This window comes from Chiloscyllium plagiosum, unplaced genomic scaffold (genome assembly GCF_037043375.1).
Source record: "Chiloscyllium plagiosum isolate Xiang-an unplaced genomic scaffold, Cpla_swu_hap1 HiC_scaffold_53X, whole genome shotgun sequence".
Lineage (NCBI taxonomy): Eukaryota > Metazoa > Chordata > Chondrichthyes > Orectolobiformes > Hemiscylliidae > Chiloscyllium > Chiloscyllium plagiosum.
Window position 1 is genome coordinate 15,680,612 of NW_028270191.1, and position 23,352 is coordinate 15,703,963.

General features: G+C 42.5%; 1 protein-coding gene across 2 annotated transcripts in view; it reads left to right on the top strand.

Moving 5' to 3' along the window:
• Positions 1–23,352, top strand: part of LOC122543354 (TRAF family member-associated NF-kappa-B activator) — a 64,333-nt gene that overhangs the window by 11,402 nt on the left and 29,579 nt on the right. For both annotated transcript variants that reach the window (XM_087985539.1, XM_087985540.1), the window contains exons 2-4: positions 9,396–9,517; positions 12,071–12,666; positions 15,104–15,486. In XM_087985539.1, the coding sequence (XP_087841665.1) occupies positions 9,396–9,517; positions 12,071–12,666; positions 15,104–15,283 (898 nt within the window). In that variant the 3' untranslated portion in view covers positions 15,284–15,486. The remainder of the gene's footprint in view (positions 1–9,395; positions 9,518–12,070; positions 12,667–15,103; positions 15,487–23,352) is intronic.

Consider the following 23,352-nt stretch of genomic DNA (forward strand, 5'->3'; position numbering starts at 1 on the left):
CAAATAGGAGCAGCAGTAGGCCATTCAGCCCATTGAGCCCACTCTGCCATTCAGCATGATTATAGCTGATCCTCTAATTCAAAGGCATACTCCATTGACACCTTTAGCCTGCAGAATTGTACAGATATAGTACTCCAGAAGCAGTTCTTCTAAGTCCTGTTATAGCTGTAGAAACACTTTTCTACTTGTATATTCCATTTATCTTGCAATAAAGGTCAACATTCCAGTTTTCTTCCCAATTACTTGCTCTACATGTACTGTAGTCTTTGTGATTCAAGCTCACATTTACCCACACCATACTCCATCTGCCAAATTTATGCCTAATCACGTTATCCCCTTTCAAAACTCTGTGTCCTCTTCCCAACTTTCTTTCCTACACATCTGTGTATCACCAGTAAATTTAGTGACCAAACATTTCATGCCTTCAAAGTTATTGATACCTAATGCCTAATCACTGATCCCTGTTACATTCCACTAATACAGTCTGCCAAAATGAAACAACCACTTATCTCAACTGTCTGCTTCCTGTTAGTTAGCCAGTCCTCTATCCTTCCTAACACATCACCCCTGACACAATTAGCTCTTATTTTGTGGTGTCATCTTTTAAACAGCACCTTAATGAATGTCTTTTGGAAATCCAAATACACCACTGAAATAACTCCACAGAGGCCAGTATCCTGTCACCAGGTCACCCTTTATGACTTTGACACTAATCCACTTCCTCAGAGCCATGTCTCAGAATGAGCAGAACCTCTGACACTCCAGTTTTTTTTTATTTTTTTTTTTGTTGTTTTTTCTTCTTCTTTTTTTTCCCCCACACTACCACCTAAGTGCGGTAGTGCTTATTTTTTCCCCAGCACCCATGGTGTGTGTGTGCAGGTGTGGGACACTCCAGTTTTTATCTGTCAGCCAGGGCTCCCTGATTGGACCAGGTTAACAGCCCCAATCAGGGAACTCATTCTATGAGGTCCACCTGGCTGACCTTATTATAATCACTGCATCCCTCCCCCTCCAAGTCCTGGAACGTAGGCCTGTTCTTTTTCCTGTAATGTTCTCCTGGGACGTTTTTGTACCAGGTCTAGTTCTGCTAACTCTGAAACCAAAAGAGAAAATGCTAGAAAATCTCAGCAGGTCTAGCAGCATCTGTAAGGTGAGAAAAGAGCTGACGTTTCGAGTCCAACTGACCCTTTGTCAAAGCTAAAAAAAGGGAGAAATAGGGAGGTATTTATATGAGGCTGAGGGAAGGTGAGTCATGGCTCCAGAAGCAAAGGTAGCAATAAAGAGATGATAATGACAGTGCATAGAGAGATTATAGGGAGATTAGGAGCTGTGAATGACCAAGGCTGAAACCAGTGCTATGTGACAAAATATGTGGGGGATGGGTGAAGCAGAGGCAAAATGGAAAACAGGGGAGAAGGGTAGCAAAGAGGGAAGAGGAGAGGAAAAAGGTGATGAGAGAGTAGGGAGCGAGAGAAAGAGAGACAATCAAGAAATAAGAGGTACAGAACAGTGAAAATAAAAACTAAAATAAATGAAATAAAATTACGGAGCAGAATGAAAACAGAGGGGTCAAGATGGGATAATCATCTGAAGTTGTTGAATTCAGTGTTGAGACTGGCAGATTGTAATGTGCCTAGTCAGAAGATGAGATGCTGTTCATCCAGTTTGCGTTGAGCTTCACTGGAACATTGCAGCAGGCCCAGGACAGACATGTGGGCATGGGAGCAGGATTGTGTGTTGTAGTGGCAAGCCACAGGGAGGTCCAGGACCTGATTGCGTACAGACCGAAGGTGCTCAGCAAAGCGATCACCCAGTCGGCGTTTTGTCTCTCCGATATAGAGGAGACCACATTGGGAGCAACGAATGCAATAGACCAGATTGAAAGAGGTACAAGTGAAACGCTGCTTAATCTGAAATGAGTGTTTGGGGCCTTCGATGGTGAGCACGGAGGAGGTAAAGGGGCAGGTGTTGCACCTTCTGCGATTGCATGGGAAGGTGCCGTGTATGATGGGAGAGGTGTTAGGTGTGATGGACGAGTGGGTTAGGTTGTCCCGGAGGGAATGATCTCTGCGGAATGCAGACAGGCGGAGAGAAGGGAAGATGTGATTAGTGGTGGCGTCGTGTTGGAGTTGGCGAAATGGCGGAGGATTATTCTTTGCATGTGAAGCTTGGTGGGGTGAAAGGTGAGAACAAGAGGGACCCTATCCTTGTTCTGGGAGGGGAGGGAGGGGGTGAGGGTCGTGGCGCATGAGATGGACCGCACGATGTCGAGAGCCCTGTCAACAACTGTAGGTGGGAAGCCACGGTTGGAGAAGAAGGAGCACATATTAAGAGCACCACTTTGGAAAGTGGCCTCATTGGAACAAATGCGGCAGAGGCGAAGGAGCTGAGAGAAAGGGATAGAGTCCTTACAGGACGTAGGGTGAGAAAAGCTGTAGTCCAGATAGCTGTGGGAGTCAGTGGGCTTGTAATGGACATTAGTGGATAGACTATTGCCGGAAATGGAGACAGAAAGGTCAAGGAAAGTATGGCTTGGAAAGGGTGGACGCTAAGAAATTGTTTCCGTTATGTGAGGAGACTAGGACCCGTGGGCACAGCCTTAGAATTAGAGGGGGTCAATTCAGAACAGAAATGCAGAGACATTTCTTCAGCCAGAGAGTGGTGGGTCTGTGGAATTCATTGCCGCGGAGTGCAGTGGAGGCCGGGATGCTAAATGTCTTCAAGTGAGAGATTGATAAATTCTTGATGTCACAAGGAATTAAGGGCCACGGGGAGAATGCGGGTAAGTGGAGTTGAAATGCCCATCAGCCATGATTGAATGGCGGAGTGGACTCGATGGGCCAAATGGCCTTACTTCCACTCCTATGTCTTATGGTCTTATGGTCTTATGGCAAGTGTCGGAGATGGGCCAGGTGAAGGTGATGGAGGGATGGAAACTGGAAGCGAAGTTTATGAATTTTTCCAGGTCAGGGTGAGAGCATGAAGCTCTGCCAACTCTGCCTTGGATACCAGCAGTGTGTACTGGACCCACCTGTTACGCCCAAAGCATCTTGACTGAAATTCACCTTCAGGCAGTAACAGTGTTGAGACTTCAGGTTTCCTCAACACAAGATAGAGGTGCAGAACTCATGGGTTCTGACAGCCTTTCAGGCTGTTCTGAGGGGCCACGTATATTATTCTTCTGCTCCATTTACGAATTTGCAGCATTCACATGATCCATGTGCCTGTTCAGGACTGCCTCACCTACCTAAACTTTGTATGTCATGAGATCAGACCTTGTGTCAACCATGCCTTTTAACCACACAGGGCTGTTTCAGTGATTTTGACATTAAACTTCGTCCCCTGAAATAAACTGCCTCTCCCGCTTAGAGGGGTCTTGTGCCTGGCATTGGTGTTCCTGATGCCATTTTACCCATTTCCCTTCCCATGTCTGTAAGATCAGGTTTAATGGTGGAGTATTCTCCCCATTATCAACTGCTGGAGCTATCCCTGTAGTTGCATGAGGGGTGTTCTTATAATCAAATAGGAACTGGGACAGTTTGGTATTGAGGATCTGAAACCTGAATACAGGCTGAAGTAACTAGTTGTTGTCAGGAACAACCACTTAACAGATGCTCTTAATAACTTAGGCGGCAATAAAATGACTTCTCGATGCAAATAATATGACAAAATGGCTTCTAGGCTGCAAATTGACAATTCTGCGAAAGCTGCATAAAATGGCTTTTAAAGTTACTTACTTCTAATACTGCTATAGCTGCATAATTGAGTAACCAGTCTGCTTTAATAGAAATTAGCCAACAATGCACCCTTTACAGCATAGAAATAACTAGACTAGATAAGACATTACTGGCCGTTCCTAGCTGAACTTCAGCTGCAGGTGCAATGACTCGGTTAGTGGGATAAGGGTGGCCTGAGTGTTAGAAAAGAAAGTTGGTTCCCAGGAAATATCATTGGACCAAGTAACTGTCAAATAAAGTGGTATTGTGTATTAATTGGTATTTGTTTGAATGTACTGTGCGATCATGGCCTGTACCCTTCTTTGAGAAAAATATAAAAATACCTATATTTTAAGCCATGTACACAACTCCTCTGAGGAACACGGAAATGTATAACTTTTGTGCTTCTGGATGTTCTGTGCCTGTCCATATGAAAAATAAAAAATGAAGTCTTAAAAGCCAGACCAATTGCGAATATTTATTGACCGATCGTGGAACCGAGAGACCCCGCTTGGAGTCTAGATCTTCAGTATTTTTAAGCCTGCTTTCAAAGTTTGGAATGCTTTTTCTGCCAGACCATTGCATGATGGATGGTATGGAGCTGTTCTTACATGTCGAATGCCATTTGACTTTAGGAAATACTCAAGTTCCCTGCTGGTTAATGGTGGCCCATTTTCTGTGACCAACACTTCTGGGAGCCTCTGTGCATTGCAAAAGATGTCGTTGTGTTTGACAAATGAACTCTATGCATGTCCAACCACTTTGATTGGGCGTCCCCAATGACTAAAAACATAGAGCCCATGAAAGGACCAGCAAAGTCAATGCGTAACCGAGTCCAGGATTTACCTGGCCATTCCCACGAGTGTGGGGGAGCTGCTGGCGATAATCCTTCTCCTTTATTGGCACTCTGGGCACTGCCACACCAATGCAGCTATGTCAACATCCAACCCTGGCCACCAGACATAATGTCTCCCCAACATTTTCATTTTGGAAACCCTGGTGGAGTTCAGTCAGTATCTGGCGGCTACCTTTGCAAAGGACAATCACTCTTGCTCCACATAATAATGTGCCACCCTTCATGCTGATCTGGTCTCACCAGGTCCAGAAAGGTTTCATTTCTGGTTGTGACGGCCCTTTTGTTTCCCTCATTACCACCAGCTGTTTTAGTTTTGCCAGGATCGGATCTTTTTGTATCCACAGTCGGATATTGTCAGTAATAACGGGAAGGATGTCCAGAAAGTTTAAACCAGAATGGACTGTTCCAGTGGCAGCGACACTGGTGAAGTATCTGCCAGTGAGAGGCGGCTCAAGGCATCGCATTTGCTACTTGGCCTCACGGACAGTGTTCCAATTTGTAATTGTATGCACTCAATGAGAGCCCACCACTGAATTCGACCTGAAGCTATGGTTGGCACAGCCTTGTCCTCTTTCAGTAGCCCTAGCAGGGGTTTGTGGTCCATTGCTATGACAAATTTATATCGGTAAAGGTATTGGTAGAACATTCTCACACCAAAATTTCCTTCTGTATCTCATTGTATTTGCGCTCTGCATCAGCCAAAGTCCAGGAGGTACACGCTATCGGGCATTCCTCTCCATTGGGCCATCTGTGAGCGAACACAGCACTTTACAGGGAAGTATCACATGTCAGCACCAGATCTTGCTTGGGATCACAGTGAGCCAACAGCTTAGACAATGACAGCTGCTTCTTCACTTCCCTAAAGGCTATGTCTTGCCTACGTGACCATTTAAACAAGGTTAGCCCTTTTTCAAACCGAAGCTCTGGTATAGATGTGGGAATCGGGGCACCTTTGATTGCCCTCACTTTATCTTTCAAAGGGTGTAACCTGGTCTTGTCAACTCTGTAGCCCAAGTAGATCACTTGGTGTGCCTGGAGCATATATTTTTCCCTCTCAAGGCATATACTCTCCTGGGAAAAACATTTAAGCACTATGTCCAAATTCTCTAAATGTTCTTTATTGGTCTTCCCTGTTATGCACATCCTCCAAATAAATAATGACTTGGGGTAGACCTTGTAAGATGTTCTCCATTGCCCACTGGAAAATGGCACAGGTTGATGATATCCCAAATGGCAGTCTCATATGTTGGGACAAACCTTTATGAGTATTATTTGTAGCATACTTTGAGAATTCTCATCTAACCGCAATTGCAAGTATGCATGGCTCATGTCCAGCTTTGTGAAGACCAGGACCCCTGCCAGTTTTGCATATAAACCCCCTATAGGAGGCTTTGGATATTTATCCAGCTGTGAAAAGCACTTACCGTTTGTTTAAAATCACCACAAAGCCCATCAGGCTTCACAATCGATACAACTGGTGTTGACCGTTCCACAAACTGGATTGGTTTGATGATTCCTTCCCTTTCCAGCCTCCTGATTTCTGCCTCTACTTTTGCCCGTAAGGCAAATGGCACAGGGCAGGCCTTGCAGAATCATGGAACTGCTTCCCGGGAAACATATAAGGTGGCCTTGGCTCCTTTGATAGTCCCTCAACCTTCTTAAAAAACTTTTGGGTATTTAATTAGGACGTCACTCAGGCAACTATTTTCCAATTGGAAAATGTTGAGCCAATCAAGTTGAATCTTTCTCAACCAATTCTACCCCATCCAGCTTCGGCCTGAGCCTTTTACTACAATCAGTGGGAACTGAACCAGCTGCTTCTCATAAGGGACCGGAACTGAAATTGTACCCTTCATCTGTAACAGTTCCCTGGTATAGGTTCTCAGTCTAGCTGTGGTCTTGCACAAACAATAGGGTTGGGAATCCAGAATGAATTTTGTTAAAGACTGATTCTGCGATCACTACTATAGCTGCACCAGCATCAATCTCCATTAGAACTCGGTGACCATTTAACTAGACGTTTATTTTGATTGGTTCGGATTTGGATATTGCTTAACAAGTTAACTCTTCCAACCCACACATAAGTGGACTTTCCAGAGTGTGCACTCTCTGGGAAACCAGTCTATAGTTCTCTTACTCAGTTCAGGCTTAATGGGACTCTTTTGCTGTCTCGAGTCCGCATTGCTTTCAATCTGCACCATGTCATTTGCCCAGAAAAAATAACACATTCTTTCAATATGCTAGGCCCAGTCTTCGATGGCTGGATCAAATGAGTCAACCTTCCCAAATAACAGCAGGATGTCAGAAATGCTTACCCCCAACTCAAAGACAACTGTTGCGAGTGAATTTCTCCAGGACCGTGTTTTTCTCTTGTCACCCCTGAAATAACTCCACAGAGGCCAGTATCCTGTCACCAAGTTATCCTTTATTTCCATGTGGAGAGTCATTGACACTGATCCAGCTCCCTCAGAGCCAGCTCTTAGAGTGAACAGAACCTCTGGAAGTTGTGACAATGCTGTCACTTTAACAAGGTTATTTTGTCCTTGGGTTTTTTAAAGAGAGGTCATAAAAGCAGAGGTGCTGAGGGGTCGAGAAAGAGCCTAGTTTGACAATGGCAGGGGAGTGGCCAGCTCTCCCAGTTCAGGTTTTCTCTTGTTTGGTTTAGTTGTGGCAACCACACGATGCTGGAGTCCAGGAAGTTTGCAAGCTTCATCTAATGAACCCTGACTGACTTTCTCTCTGACATGTGGGCGGCACGGTGACATGTGGGTGGCACAGTGGTTAGCACTGCTGCCTCGCAGCGCCAGAGATCCGGGTTCAATTCCCGCCTCAGGCGACTGACTGTGTGGAGTTTGCACATTCTCCCCGTGTCTGCGTGGGTTTCCTCCGGGTGCTCCGGTTTCCTCCCACAGGCCAAAGATGTGCAGGTCAGGTGAATTGGCCATGCTAAATTGCCCATAGTGTTAGGTAAGGGGTAAATGTATGGGTGGTTTGCGCTTCGGCGGGGCGGTGTGGACTTGTTGGGCCGAAGGGCCTGTTTCCACACTGTAAAGTAATCTAAAAAAAATCTAAAAAAAAAATCTCTCTGGACGTTGTTCTCTCCTACCTGTAAAAATTGGTGTTTCAATTTACCTTTTTGCCAAGGGGTGTGTTTATGGGATGTTACTGGATTGGAATGGCTCCTTGGTTATATTGCTGTATTGGGTCGGTTAAGTTTTCCAATAGTTAAGTTATTCTAAATTCCGTTTTCTTTTGTTCGTGTTGCAACTGTAGTGTTTAAATAAACTCTATTTTTCTTAAAGTCGAGTGGTTTGACCAGTCGCATCACATCTGGAACATCCACTTCACATCTGCTTTTAAAATAAGAAAAAGTTAGGGTAGAGGCTGCCTTCCGAAAATATTTTGATGGGGTCTGGCCCGGTCCATAACACACCCCGTTTATATCTATCAGCCAGAGCTCCCCGATTGGGGTTAGTAATCTGGTCCAGTCAGGGAATTTGTATTCTATGTGAGGTCCACCTGGCTGACTGCAATCTAATCACTACAACTGCTTCTATAGGTACCCCGTTACTCGCTTCCTCAAAAACTCCAATTAGTCAGCCCTGATTTCCCTTTCACAAAGCCATATTGTATATGCCTGGTTGTATGGATTCTAGAACTTTCCCTATGACTGATGTTAGGCCAACTAACCTATAGGTTTCGACTTTCTGTCTTCCTCCTTTCTTGAATGTTTGCTATTTTCTAATCCACCAATGGCTGAGCCAGAATCTAGGAATTCTTTGAGAGTTATAACCAATGCATCTACAGTCTTTGAAGTAACTTCTTTTAAGACCCTAGAATCCAGGTCCTAAGGTCCAGGGAACGTGTCAACCTTGAGTTCCAGTAGTTTCCCAGAGCCTTTTTCTAGTGATTTTATAGAGTCATAGAGTCATAGAGATGTACAGCATGGAATCAGACTCTTTGGTCCAATCTGTCCATGCCGACCAGATATCCCAACCCAAACTAGTCCTACCTGCCAGCACCATATCCCTCCAAACCCTTCCTATTCAAATACCCATCCAAATGCCTCTTCATTAAGTTCCTCTCTCCCTTTTCAGTCTTGATTTCCAGCTATTCTTTTGATATAAAAAATCGAAAGAACTGTGGATATTAGAAATCATTAACAAAAAACAGAAATTGCTGGAAAAACTCAGCAGGTCTGGCAGAATCTGTGGAGAGAAATCAAGAGTTAACATTTCAGGTCCAGTGACTCTTCCTCAGAACAGACTTGTTGAGCTTTTCCAGTAATTTCTATTCTTTTGATGTGTTTTGTATCTTCTACACTGTGGAACAAACTTTCCTTCGAAGTGGAGACTTCACAGGATAATTAAAGTTACAGGAGGTTAATTGACTCATGTTACTTCATTGATCTAGAATAACCCTAAACGTCTCTCTTGCAACACCAATTGGTTCTCAAATGATTCCAAGGTTTTCAAGGTTTTTAATTTATTAGAGACAAGTCTCTACTCAACTCTCCAATTTCTTCACCCTTCCCTAGCCTGGAGGTTCTGAGGTCAGTTGTTTCACGTGCATTCCTGTCCTGGGTAGGATCAGTAAGTACAGCGTACACCAATAATTAACCTTGGGATTTTCCAGCTCTGTACCCAAATTAGTGTGTAGGTTTACCAACTGATTTATGGGGCCAACACTTTGTGTGGACCAGGGTGATCTGGCTCTTTCAGTAAAATGGAAACTAGATAATATAATGGTTCAGACTCAACTTATCAACTGACCTTATGAAGTGATATTACCATGGTTAACTCTGAACTCTTGCTTTCCATTAGTTTGAAGGAGATGGAAGAAACATTTGAACTGCTGTACCAGGAGTTTAGACGATTGAAATCTGTGTGTGAGAGGCAGGCAGAGATGATTAAGAAGTTGACTGAGAAAAGAGAAATGGCTACTGGTGAGTAAAGAGCAACGTTTTCAATATAGACCCCGTAGCAACCTTCCAGCTCAGCACCGTCCTCATGACCTGTCCCATCTGTCAATTTTCCTTCCCACCTATCCGCTCCACCCTCCTCTCTGACCTATCACCTTTACCCCCACCTCCATCCACCTATTGTACTCACAGCTACCGTCTCCCCAGCTCCCCCCCCCCTCCCATTTATCTCTCCACCCCCGAGGCTCCCAGCCTCATTCCTGATGAAGGGATTTTCCCAAAACATTGATTTTCCTGCTCCTTGGATGCTGCCTGACCTGCTGTGCTTTTCCAACACTACTCTAATCTTGACTCTAATCTCCAGCATCTGCAGTGCCTACTTCCGCCAAGTTTCCCATTAGTTGTTGGTTAGATGGAAGATGTACTTTTTTTCATTTGACAAGAGATGTTATCAATAAAGTGTAGCATAAAAGGTGAAGGGACAAAATTCTACAGGAATTGATTTAAGATTAAAAGGAAGATCATGCAGCACTTAGAATATTATATCCATTGGTGTATGTGTGTGTTTTATGCAGAGAACCTTTCTCATCAAGGTGAACAATGGTGAAATAATGCAAGAATTGTGAAGAGATTAACACAACAGGTCTACTCCTTGACATGAAAGCTTATTTTTCCTTTCAGAACTAGCTTTCATTGAGGAATGGAGGAACAGCAGGGGGGCCATTCATTCCTTCAGAAATGTTCTGCTGTTCAATTAGATCATTGCGAATCTGCACCTCGCTCCATTTACCTCCTGACCTCCCTTATTCAAAGCAAAATTTATCAATCTCAACCTTGGAAAATTTTGATTGATCCATCACCCACAACCTTTTGGACAAAGAGAATGCTGATCATCTTAGTGTGAAAGTGTGCCTCTTGAATTCACCTTGAAATCAAGGAGTCATAGAGTTGTACAGCACGGAAACAGACCCTTCAGCTCAACTTGTCCACGCTGACCCGATATCCTAAATTCATCTCATCCCATTTGCCAGTATTTGGTCCATATCCCTCTGAAACCTTCCTATTCATATACCCATCCAGATGCCTTTTAAATGTTGCAATTGTACCTGTCTCCAGCACTTCCTCTGGCAGCTCATTCCATACACGCACCACCCTCTGTATGAAAATCTGCCCCTTTGGTCCCCTAAATTCTAACTTCAAGATTTTCCCACTTGTTTCTGACTCCCCTGATGGCCCCAAATCCCATAGCAGGGGGTTTGTCTAAAGACTTGGCCGACATTCTCCCCTCAGTCAACACACTCAACACAGATAAATTGGGCATTCATTTGCTTACTGTTTGTGGGATTTTGTTTTGCACAAATTAGCTGCTTCATTAACCTTCAAAACAACACTTCAAGCGAAATACGTTGGCTTGCAGTACTTTATGATATCCTGTGTTCATTATAGGTGCTGCATAAATGCAAGGTTTTTATTTATGTACAGTGATATCGTGAATATGCATGTTGATGTATTTACACTAGTGCTGCCCCCCCAATGGTTAGAGGCACTGCTAATGGGGCACTTATCAACTGATGTTGGTTCTTATTTTTATCAAACTGTCAGAATTGCCATGTTGACACCAAAGAATGTAGTCAGGCGTCTCATGCTTGCACTTCAGCTTGAATCCAATGACGTTGCAGAGCTGCCGAACTGCTGTAATATAGTTGGTGTCACCAAAACCCTTGGAGCACTCCTATTTATATGTTGGCATGGATTATGAATGCAAGAGACAAATTTATCCAGTGAGCAGAGCAATCCCAGATTCTGTTCCCAGGCTGTGCCAAGAAAGCTGATCTCAGTTAATGGTGGTGGAGGGGTAGGTCACAATTAGCTGCATTTCCTCTGGATTGCAGAGGGAAATTGGTCTTGGACATGATGCAGCAATCCCCACTGGAATGTGTGCATATTGAATGTGGACAGGATCAATTTTGGCAGCAATGCCCTGACTGGAACTTACCAGAAAGTGTTATGCATGAATAATGCAAACTTCAGTGAGATATAAGAACATAGGAAATAGGAGCAGGAGGAGGCCATCTTACCCATCGAACGTGCTGCAGCATTCAATAACATTATGGCTGATCTTTTTGTGGCCTCATTTCCACTTATCTACCTGCTCACCATAACCCTTAATTCTTTTACTGTTCAAAAATATATTATCTTTGCCTTAAACAAATTCAATGAGATAGCCTCGGCTTCTTCACTGGGCAGGGAATTCCACAGATTCACAATTGTTTGGGTGAAGAAGTTGCTCCTCAGCTCAGTCCAAAATCTGAACCCTCTTATTTTGATGCTATTCCCCCCCAGCTGTAGTTTTCTAAGGGTGTCCAACATTTGTGGACCCATGGCTCAACATAAGCAAATTGTCCATTGTCCGTGTAGTGAATTCTAACCCATCTGTCTCTCTCAGACTCTGACCGAACTTCTGCATAGTTCCATTTTCTGTTTCCATATCCTCTTTTAAAATGTTTAAAGGTGAGAAATATATTTTCGTCAAAATCTTTCTGTTTTCTCATGATTCTTCTTCTTGCTTACTTTCAGAAAGGCCATTCACTCTGCCAATACAGTGCACAGATGCTGGGAAGCCAGACCAATCTGAAGGACCCTTTCTCAGACCACAGAAGCAGAAAGTCCTCCAGGTAGCTGCCTGCAATGTTCCTACTGATTCTCAAGGCATTATGGTGGACAGAAAACATGGCAAGGAGCTTGAGTATTGTTCCAGACTTGACATCAGATTTCCCCCAACCAGAGATGAATCCAGCTTTTTCATAAGTGAACCAGAGAAATTAGCCGACTTGAATACTGTTCATCAACCAGAACCTCCAACTCCAATTGACGGAAGTGTTAATGACTCTCTGAGCAACTTGTATGATGACTGCAGATGCTCTTACAACTTTAATGTAGATAGGAGTTCATTGGAACAGCCAGCTATGGATATTTCTCACCACATCCTGGGTGAGGGGGATATAATTTTAAAATCGAATTACCTCTTTCAGGAAAGACAGTACTCAGGTAATGATTTGGAAAACGTTCCAGAGCAAAGGAACTTGAACTCAGCTGTTATCTATCGTTCCACAGATTGTGTATCTGTTTTACCTGAACTTTCCATCCCTCCAGAGATAGCGGAGCCACAGCAGGTAGGCAACTGCATTTTATTATTGTATAACAGTGTCACACCATTCAAACATGTCTGGAACATTTTCATATAAGACTATCTAGTAATTATGAAAGTATCCAAAAGCCAATAAGTAGACTATGTAATGTGACTCCACAAAAGATTGTACCATGTGGTTTGGGCAGGATGAAAACCTTAGCCCAGGTATTTGAGGTGCAGAGGTGTGTCATGCTGTCCTTCCACCTTGGATCCTGAATTTAATGAGTTGACGTTAAATAGAGATGTCCACTCTGAAATGATTTGGGTAGTTTTAAGCACAACTCCTAGTAACTGCAGGCCCACAGCATGAAACCACCTAGAACCCAATACTAATTGACTATGGTTGGTACGAATGGTTCCACTGTCATATTCTTGAGATGAAGCAGTGTGTGTGCTGTGTGGAGGATTTTATGTGCAGCTTGCACTATACCTCACCGAAGAGTCATTGATGCTGGCACTCTGTTGAAAAGTGCTGTGTTTTCTAGTACTGAACGATATCAATGAGCTCCCAATTCAGCAAAAGATTTTAGAAAAACATAAGTGGATGGAAATTTCTCAGGCACTGAACGATGTGGTCATTGGCAAGAAATTTGAGAAAATTGTTTGAGATGGCCAGTGAGGACCTTATTGACGTCAAAGGTAAAAGGTTCCAACGGAGTATTGAACGATGAGACGAGATTCTCATTAGTGAGAAGCGAGAGGCTGATTTACATTGATTAGCATACATTAACGCCTCATTATGACATCACCTGGCCTCATTGATATTCCCATTCTCCTACCCTCAGGATAGAAAGTAGACGGAGACAATTCCCGACATGTCAGTCAGATGAGTAACCTGGTGACTTCAAATCACTGCTTACTCTTCCAGACCTTTATTTCAGGGCTCCATGGGCAATGACTGCCTGCTCTCCCCCTCACCCCATCCACCAGGACCTCCAGGTCCCTGTCAGCAAAGGGGAAGTGACAATTACCTTCTGCCTAACGTGTCTGGGGCAATTGACAGGAACTGTGAAGGGCAGCTGCAGAGTGCCAGAGCCTGACCCAATGCACTGCTGGGTTTTAAAGGTGGTGCAGGGAAATCCAGGGAGATCTCATCAGTGGTCAGTACTTCTGCCTGTGACACGTGGGAGAATACAATGAGAGGAGACCATAGGGGTGTGGTACACAGATAATGAGACAAGTTTGAGAATATAGCATGAGGAAGCTAGGGTGCGCAGAGAGAAATCCTCCATGAAATGTGCCAAAAAATTATACTTTGCCAATTTCTGGTAAGATTTAGCCCACAGCTAAAACTTGAGCTCCCTGGTGAATGTGATAACTATCCATATAACACTTAAGAGTCTGACTAGCAATGATGCTTCAGTTGCTCTGATTTCCAGCATCTGCAGTCATTGTTTTTACCTACCTGATTTACAAAAGGACCTAGCACTGAGTGGCTAAACATCTATCTGATTCAGGCAGTGGGCCTTAGTAATGTACAACTTGGGCTTGTATGATTTACGTCAGGCCCCAATTGCTTTTTTAAATGACATCTTGGCGGGAGTAAGCACTATCCATTCTTGGCAACATAGCCAAAACAGACCAAAGTAATATGTTTAAAATTCTGCCAAACCAGAGCTTTTCCAATGCACTGCTGAGAGAGAGAGAGAGTGTGTATGTGTGAGAGAAAGTGCGAATGAGAGACTGTGTGTGTGTGTGCGTGTGTATGTGTGAGAGAAAGTGCGAATGAGAGACTTTGTGTCTGTGTGTGTGTCTGTGTGTGTGTGTGTGTGTATATGAGTGTGAGACAGTGTGTGAGCATTAAGGTAACACAGTGAGGTAGCACTGCTGCCTCACAGTGCCAGACACCAGCTTTGATTCCAGCCTCAGGTGACTGTTTGTGTGGAGTTTGCACATTCTTCCCGTGTCTGCATGGGTTTCCTCCAGCTGCTCTGGTTTCCTCCCACAATCCAAAGATTTGCAGGTTAGGTGGATTGGCCATGGGAAATTGCCCATGCTGACCAGGGATGTGCAGGCTAGGTTGATTAGCCATGGGAAATGTGGGGTTACAGGGAGACGGTAGGGTGTAGGTCTGGGTGGCATGCTCTTTAGAGGGTTGGTGTGGACTTGATGGGCTGAATGGCCTTCTTCCACACTGTAGGGATTCCATATGTGAGAGACTGAGAGTGTGTGTGAGTGTGTATGTGTGTGTGAGTGAGTATGCATGTGTGTGAGAGTGACTGTGTGAGAGATTGGAGTGACTGTGTGAGAGATTGTGTATGTGTGTGTAAGAAAGAGGGTGTGTGTGTGAGAGAATATGTGCTTATGTGAGAGAATGTTTGTGTCTGTGCATGTATGAGTGGATGAGAAAAAAAAAGCTTTCAATAACACAAACTGGTTGTGTTTATGTGATAAGTGTTACGTTGTCTGATTGGCTGCAGAGTTCATGGAGCCCTCATTGTTTAGCTGAGGAATGCTGCACAGGACATGAAGCCATGCTGAGCTCTGAATCAAGCCTCAACTCCCAAGTCTGTGAATTCTGCCAAGCTGTGTTCCCAGCTGGTGCAGCAACTCGAGCCGATTACTTGGTGCATCTCACTGGACATATTGAATTCGAGTAACTCCTGTGGCTGCATTTGTGGGCATCTGATTAAACCCAACTAACTACTGCAAAAGGCCGTTGATCAACACTGTACTCAATTCAATAGACACTGACTGGCCAAGTGTGGGTGAAAGTGTTTGATCTTGACCATGTACAACGATAGGGATGAGGGGCACTCTTAACTGGATTGCAATGGCACTCAGGACGGGATGTGGTGGGAAGGTAATTAAACTAATGCGAAAAGACCGGAATTTGCTGCACAGCAGACTGCTTTACACTCCATGTAGTTCGGAGAACAGATGGCAGAAAGTGTTTGATCCATGGAATAACAAACAGCAGGAGTGTGTTACCAGGCAGCAACTCACCAGGGAAGACTTCAGATCATGGCGGCAACATTACTGTTTCTGATAGATAGCAGGCAGTCTAACAAAACAAACTTTGGTAACATTATGCCTAATTTCATGTCGCCTCCTTTATAGTGATATCAGTAAGATTATGCAACACTATAGGAGACCTTTCAGCCCATTGTACCAGTGTCAGTTCTTTGAAAAAGCTCTCTGATTAGCCCCATTCTCCTGCTTTCCACATAACTCAGCATTTTGTTTTACTTAAAGTATCTAACCAACTCCCTTTTGAAAGCCACTTTGCCATTGCACTTTCAAGGAGCATATTCTAGATCTTAACCACTTATTGTTTTTTAAATGTTTCCTTGCGTTACCTTTGGTTCTTTTCCAATTGCTTTAATAATGTTTTCTCTTGTTAACAACCTTCCTGCCACTGGAAGCAGAAAATAAGGAAAACAAACTATCAAAACGCTTCATGATTTTGAAATGTATTTTAACCCCCTCTGCTTGAAGACGAACATCCTGTCCAAGCTGATGTCTTTTATCCCTGATATCCTTTTATAAAGCTAATAATGCTGTATTCCTTTTTTATTAACCTTCGTGCCATCTTCAAAAACTTGTTACAACTACCTTGAAGTCAAGTGTTTCATGTGACTATGTGAGCCTTGTGACTTCCACTGCCATGATATTGTGATGTGTGACCTCTCATAGTCATATAGTCAGGTTAACAGATTTTTGTTTGTTTGATGTCTAATTATTTGACTTAGTTTGGCATATGGAGCTTTGCCTCCGACAAGATATCTTTCCCTGATGTGCCAGGATTTTTTTTTTATTGTTTGTTCACATGATGAGGGCGTCACTGACCAGGCCAGCATTTATTGTCCATTCCTAATTGCCCAGTGGGTAGTTAAGAGTCAATCGCATTGCTGTGGGTCTGGAGTCACATGTAGGCCAGACCAGGTAAGGATGGCCTTTTCCTTTCCTAAAGGACATTAATGCACCAGACTGGTTTTTCCAACAATTGACAATGGATTCATGGTCATCATTAGACTCTTAATTTATTGAATTTAATTCATTGATTTTTATTGAATTCAATTTACACCATCTGCCATGGTGGTATTCAAACCCAGGTCCCCAGAACATTACTTGGGTCTCTGGATTAACAGTCTAGTGAAAATACCTCTAGACCATTGCCTCCCCTCCAATATCCTTCATAATATTAGAAACTAGGTACAAATGACTAGGTATTGAAAGATCCAAAAGGCATTTATTACAGCTATTATAGACAATTGTTACCTTCACAGTCATATTAGTGTCTGGGCTAGTGTTAGGCTATTCAGTTATCACAGGGCAATATTCTTCCATTAACGTTTCATGCTTCAAGTGATTGCAGTTAAGATGGAGTCTGAGATCTTTATGACATCAAGTTACATGCCATAATACATAAATGGTACACTGCTGTAAGACATGCGATAACATGCATCTTGTACCAAAGATAAAGAAATTATCCCAAACGGATATACATGGTTTTGTACATGAGCATGTGTGGTCAATTGGATAATTATATAAGCTGGTAAAATAGGGTTTTAAAAGCTAATATTTAAAACTTCAATGTAACACTTTGGAGGTTTGATAATTTGTCTTGATCTAGTGATCAGTTCTTGGTTTTAAGACAGTCTGTGTTTTCATTTTAGTCCACAATTAAAAAAAGAGAACAATAAAAATATGTATTTTTTACAGCTATATATTGTGAGGCAGTCTCTCATAGGCTGTACCTTGGAGTGCCACTTGCTAAGTGTCTTTCAGAATGTGCGATGGTAATATGTTGACACCAACCCCTTGTCAGTTTTAGCTTTTAGGGTGTGTTATTCTGCCTTTTCAGGACAAATGATGTTAATGGTTGTTAAAAACATCTGATTGTATTATATTATTGACATGGCATGTGAGGGTGTGAAAAGCTTGTTCATCTTCTGAAATTTGTCTTTCATTTGTCTCACTGATGTATTTGTGTTTGTGCATGGTTTTAGCACTTTCCTTGCCTGTGATGTGACATTGTACCAGCTTGTTGGTAATTTATGTTTTGTTCTGGAATCTAGCTTTACCTTTCAAACCAGATTTCCTGCACATTCACCTAATGTCCCTTGATGTTGCATGCTTTATGGATAGCAAGAAAAACAGTAGAGTCATAGAGTCATAGTGATGTACAACATGGAAACAGACCCTTCGGTCCAACCCATCCATGCCGACCAGATATCCCAACCCAATCTAGTCCCACCTGCCAGCACCCGGCCCATATCCCTCCAAACCCTTCCTACTCATATATCCATCAAAATGCCTCTTAAATGTTGCAGATTTTGTTGGCTTGGTGTGCTCTGCTGACCATAGCAATGGTGTTGGCTGCACTAATTATTATTAGGCACAAATTATTGTTAACCTTCCACTATGGCTTTATGCTTGTGTCTATCTTCATGTAACACATCAATGATATGGCTCTTTTTCTTTCCCAAAGGACACTTTCTGAAGGTTTTAATTGGTGTAGAGGCAATGACAAATTGAATGACCTTCTCTGACAGTTCTTCTTTGGAGAGGTCACACTCATGCCTCTGCTGTAGCATCATCTGACAAATTAGTCAATAGACTCTTGGGGTTGCTGTCTGTATGACATAAGTTGGAGTCAGTCAATCCAGAAGTTAATGCTTATCTTGAGCTGATCTTTCAGAACTTGCTGCATCTTTTGTGGATCTTACTGATTCTTCACAGAAAGACCAGATACGTCAATTCTGTGAAGCTCCACCTCACTAGTGCCAGCATTTGTTTTTGGAATTCTCCTCCGAGGCTAATTTATGGCTTGATCTGTAAAATGCTTACTTTGTTTGAATAGTTGTAATTCAGAAAAGATATAATTGAAAGTTCAATTTACAAGTAAGTATTTACATTTCATTTTTTGCATTTGCTTTCATTTCTCTTTGCTTTTCGTCAAGAGGTAGAGTGTTTGTTTGTTTATTTTTTTTATTGGTTTTGCTTCACCCATTCTATTGTTTTTTCCCATGAATGCCTCCATTTCCAGTGTTTTTCTTGTTGCTGCTCCTTTACTGGCCTTGGCCCCTTTAAGAATATTGGTTTGACAACTACAGGCTTGTAGTTTTTAAAGTTGCAGCTTACACCCTGTAGGCAGCGTTCATGCCAAACAATGGAATGATGATGTCGTGCCAGCTTTAACTTTATTTTGGTGCTGTTTACCAGAAATAAGTCAGATCTGCCTTCTGGTTTGTCAATGTCCTATCTGCATATCTGTATGGCTGATGGAGAAAGAAAATAGTAGAACCAAGCAAGCTTTATACAGAGGTAAGGCTTCTTAGCATTGAAAAGCCTTTTGAAGTGTGTTTTTGTGTTGCTGTATTTTTTTTTGGGAAAGCTTTGGAGCTGTGCTTTTAGAGCTCTTTAACTCTTGCTATTTTTTCAAAATCAAACCTGCAGGCGCTTTGGTATATTTTTGATAGAGACATGGAGAGTGGTAGATTATACATTGCCACTGTACAGGTCTCTAGCTTTCAGCCTTGCTTGTATTTGCAACTTCTGCCCCTTTAGCTTTAAGTAAAGTACCTTTAGAAGTTTCTTCTAATTTGAAAGAATTTAGATTTTAATCAGAAATAAATCAGTTTTGCCTTCTGGCTTGTCAGTGTCCTATCTACATAGCTGTATAATCTTAGAAGCTGATGCTGCGGATTGTCTGAATTCTGAAGGCTGTTTTCCAGTTGATATTCAATAGTTTTTCCAATATCTGCCACCAAGATCCTGTAGGTTTTGTTTCTAGATAATCAAGCTGCTAACCATTATGTAGGTTTTGCCTCAAGCAGGATATCTTTACCTGATGCAACTATGCTTATGTTATTCCTTGTAACATAAGGAACTAGAGCTGATTAATGTGGTGTTGATAGACTCAACTTTTGCCAAGCCTTTACCTCTGACTTTTATAAAGAGCCTTACTTTCTTTAAATTGCAAAGTCAAAATCTTTCCCATCTAGAAGGCCTTAAGTACAATCGTGTTGGTTGTTTTGACTAGAAATGAAAATTAAAGTGTGTTTGATATTAAAACTTCATTTGGTTCTTCTCTACTTATTTTAGCAGGTACAAAAAATAGGTTTGGAATGACTGAAAATCATTCACTAAAACTAGCAATTTTTATCAAAATATGTTCACGGAATTGCTCTTTTCTGAAATTTGTGCATGGCCAACAGCTTTTTGGAGAGACAAAATTCACTCCAGCCTCTCCCTTCTTCTTATCCTTTCCAATATTTAAGGTTATAACATCTTACCATCTGTCGTTTGTACAAGAAGTGTTCTCACTGCATAGTTCAGTTTGCATTTTTTGGGGAACAAATAAATTCTAGTTTAATTTTCATGGACTGATATCCGTACAGTACAGAGGGGAGGCTACTCTGTTCATCATGTCTGCAGTGGCATTCCATCGGAATAATTTACCTAGTGTCAGTCTCCCACCTTTTCCCTATACCCCTGCACTTTCTTCCTGTTCAAATAACGTCCAGTTTCATCTTGAAAGCTTCAATTGAACCGACCTCCACTACACACTTAAGTAGTGCATTCCAGATCCTAATCACTTACTGCAAAAAAACATTTTTCCTCATGTTTCTATTGCTTTTTTTTTTGCTAGTTAGCTACAATCAGCATCCTCTTCCCTGTCTTTACACCAATGGAAATAATTTTTGCCCATCTAATCTGTCCAGGCCCCTCATGATTTTGAAACAAATCTCATCTTAATCTTCTCTTCTCCACGAAAACCAGTCCCAATTTTTATCTACATAACTGAAATTTCTCATTCTTGGAAGCATTCTTGTGAATTTCTGCGAGGCTTCCCAAATTATTCCCAGAAATTCCATTGTTCCATTGTCTTCCCTGCCAGCCTCCCCTTCTAATCACCTCTGGCCAGCTCCTCGCTCATGTCTTTGTAGTTACCTTTCCTCAATTGTGAAACTGTTACATTTGATTCCAGCTTCTCCCTCCCAGACTGCAGAGTGAACTTTATCATGTTATAGTCATTCCCCCTTAGGAGTTCCTTACCTTTAATCTCCCTAAACAAGTTTGCCTCATTGCAAGTCACCGAATCCAGACTTGCTTGTTCCCTAGTGGGCTCCACCACAAGCTACTCCAAAAAGCCATCTTGTAAATATTCTATAAATTCCTTGTCTTGGCATCCGTTACCAACCTGATTTTTTGCAGTCCACCTGCATATTGAAGACAGAGTGGTCCATTTGAGGCCAAACTGGTGTTTAATGCAGGTCTGACATAACTTCCTTGTCTTTATACTCTCTGCCTTTATTTATCATGCCTACGCCATTACATTCTTGGTTAACTGCTCATCCAACCTGTCCTGGCACCTTCAATGATTTGTTCACATATACTCCTAGGTCCCTCTGTTCTTCCTCTTCAATTGTGACTTTCAATTTGACTTAACTGTGTGTTATAAACAGAAGGAAGATGTGGTCATTACTTCAATTGCTGTTTGTGGGTGTTTGCTGTGCACAAACCATTACAGTGATTACATTTCAAAAGTGCTTCGTTGGTTGTAAAGCACTTTGAGGCGTCTGGTGATTCGGAGAAGTGCTGTAAAAATGTAAGTTTTTTAAAAATGCAGCATAGAATTGCTTATTATCAAGAAAATCTCTTGCACCTTTTACTTTATCTATTCCATTCATTATCTCTCTCCCCCAATCCCACCCTATCCCTAAAACCCTGCATTTTCCATAGCTAAACCACCTGCCTGGACATCCATGGACACTATGAATAACTTAGCATGGCCAATCCACCTAACCTGCACATCTTTGGACTGTGGGAGGAAACTGGAGCACCAAGAGGTAACCCACACAGACACAGGGAGAACATGCAAACTCCACACAATCACCCAAGGCTGGAATCCTACCCGGGTCCCTGGTACTGTGAGGCAACAGTGCTAACCACTGACCCACTGTACTGCCCATTTATATTGTTGGTTTACTTAACTATACTGTGGCTCTTTAGGTCTGTGTGTCATAGCTGCAGGCTGAGTTGGAGTGGAGCGTGTAGAAACAAGGATAGATATGGGTTTGCATGAGTGGTCATTAAGTTGACATGGATGTGTGAGGGAATATGGGGTGAGATATGTCTAATTCAGGAAATTTCCTGACACTCACCACTTGCCCCAGCATGAAAATCCAGCTCATTGACTCCTTTACTGGGATAATGGTTCAATTAGCATCTTCCTGGGACCTTCCTAAATATCCATTACTGATGGAAGCACAGAAAGAGTATGGTATTTTGGACCCTTTCCCGACCTCTCCTTATACTGATTGTAACAAGGTCAGCCAGATGGATGTCATAGAGTATGAGTTCCCTAATTGGGGCTGTTAATCTGGTTCAATCAAGGAACCCTGGCTGACAGATAGAAACAGGAGTGTCAGAGATTCTGCTACTCTGAGAGCTGGCTCTGAAGGAGTTGGATCATAGTCAAGGACTTTCTATGTGTAAAGGGTGACTTGGTGACAGGACACTGGCCTTTTGTAGAGTTATTTCACTTCTGACCTGATATCTTGCTCAAGTCGAGGTCACTGGAAAGTGCTGTACACTGAGAGTTATTTTTCTCCCCTTTTTCCCTTCTCCAATTCAGTAAACAATTGGAAATTGAACTGTAAACTTCCTTTTCCTGACTCAAATTATATGTCTCAAGTCATGGCATGTGTTGATGTCCTTTTGTAGTTTTTAGAGGAAAGAATATTTATGAAATTGATACAGCCTGTTGGTACTTTGTCAGCATTTTACATATAATGACTAGAGATGTTGAGATGCTCTCCTCAGAGCAGAGGTCATTGAGATCTTCACACGCATAATGGATTTTGATAGAGTAACCGTAAAAAAGCTGTTTACTGTGGCATTGGACTAACAAAAGGGACCAATTAAAGAACCTGAGGCAATATGAATTTTTTTTATGCAGCAAGTTAATATGATCTGGAATCCACTCTCCAAAAAGCAGAAGGAAGCAGATTCAGAAGCTTTTATTCAGATAAATACTTGAAGAGGGAGGATGGATTGGCTGGATGGCTGGTTTCCTATACGGAGTGATGCCAAATAGCGTGAGTTCTCAATCTCTCCGCTCGCCTGAAGTGTGGTGACCCTCAGGTGAAACCACCATCAGTCTTCTCTCTCTCTTTCTCTAATGGGAGACCAGCCCAACTTGAAGCAGGGAAGAAACATACAGAGCTATGAGGAATAAAGGTCGGGTAACAATGACTGATTATGACCTCTGAGGAGCTGGCAGAAGAACAGTGGGCTGAAAGGGCTCCCATTTCATTCTATAATTCTGAAAAAACACCTTTAAAAGTGTGGCCATTATAATCATGCACCTGAGGGTTTACATGCACAAATTTCTGAAGGTGGCAGGGCAGGTTGAAAAAGCAGTTGAAATGGCACATCGGATCATGGGTTTTATAAATTGAGGTATAGAGTACATTAATAAGGAAATTATGGTGAGCCTTTGTAAGACACTGGTTTGATCTCACCTGGAGTATTGCATCCTATTCTGAGCCCCACACTTTAGGAAGAATGTGAAGGCTCCAAGGAAAGTGCAGAAAAGATTCACACCAATGGTTCCAGGGCTGAGAAATTACAGTTATGTGGCTGGATTGTAGGAACCGGGGTTCTTCTTCTTGGAGAAGAGAAGGTTGAGAGGGGAATTGATCAAGATTTTCTAAAT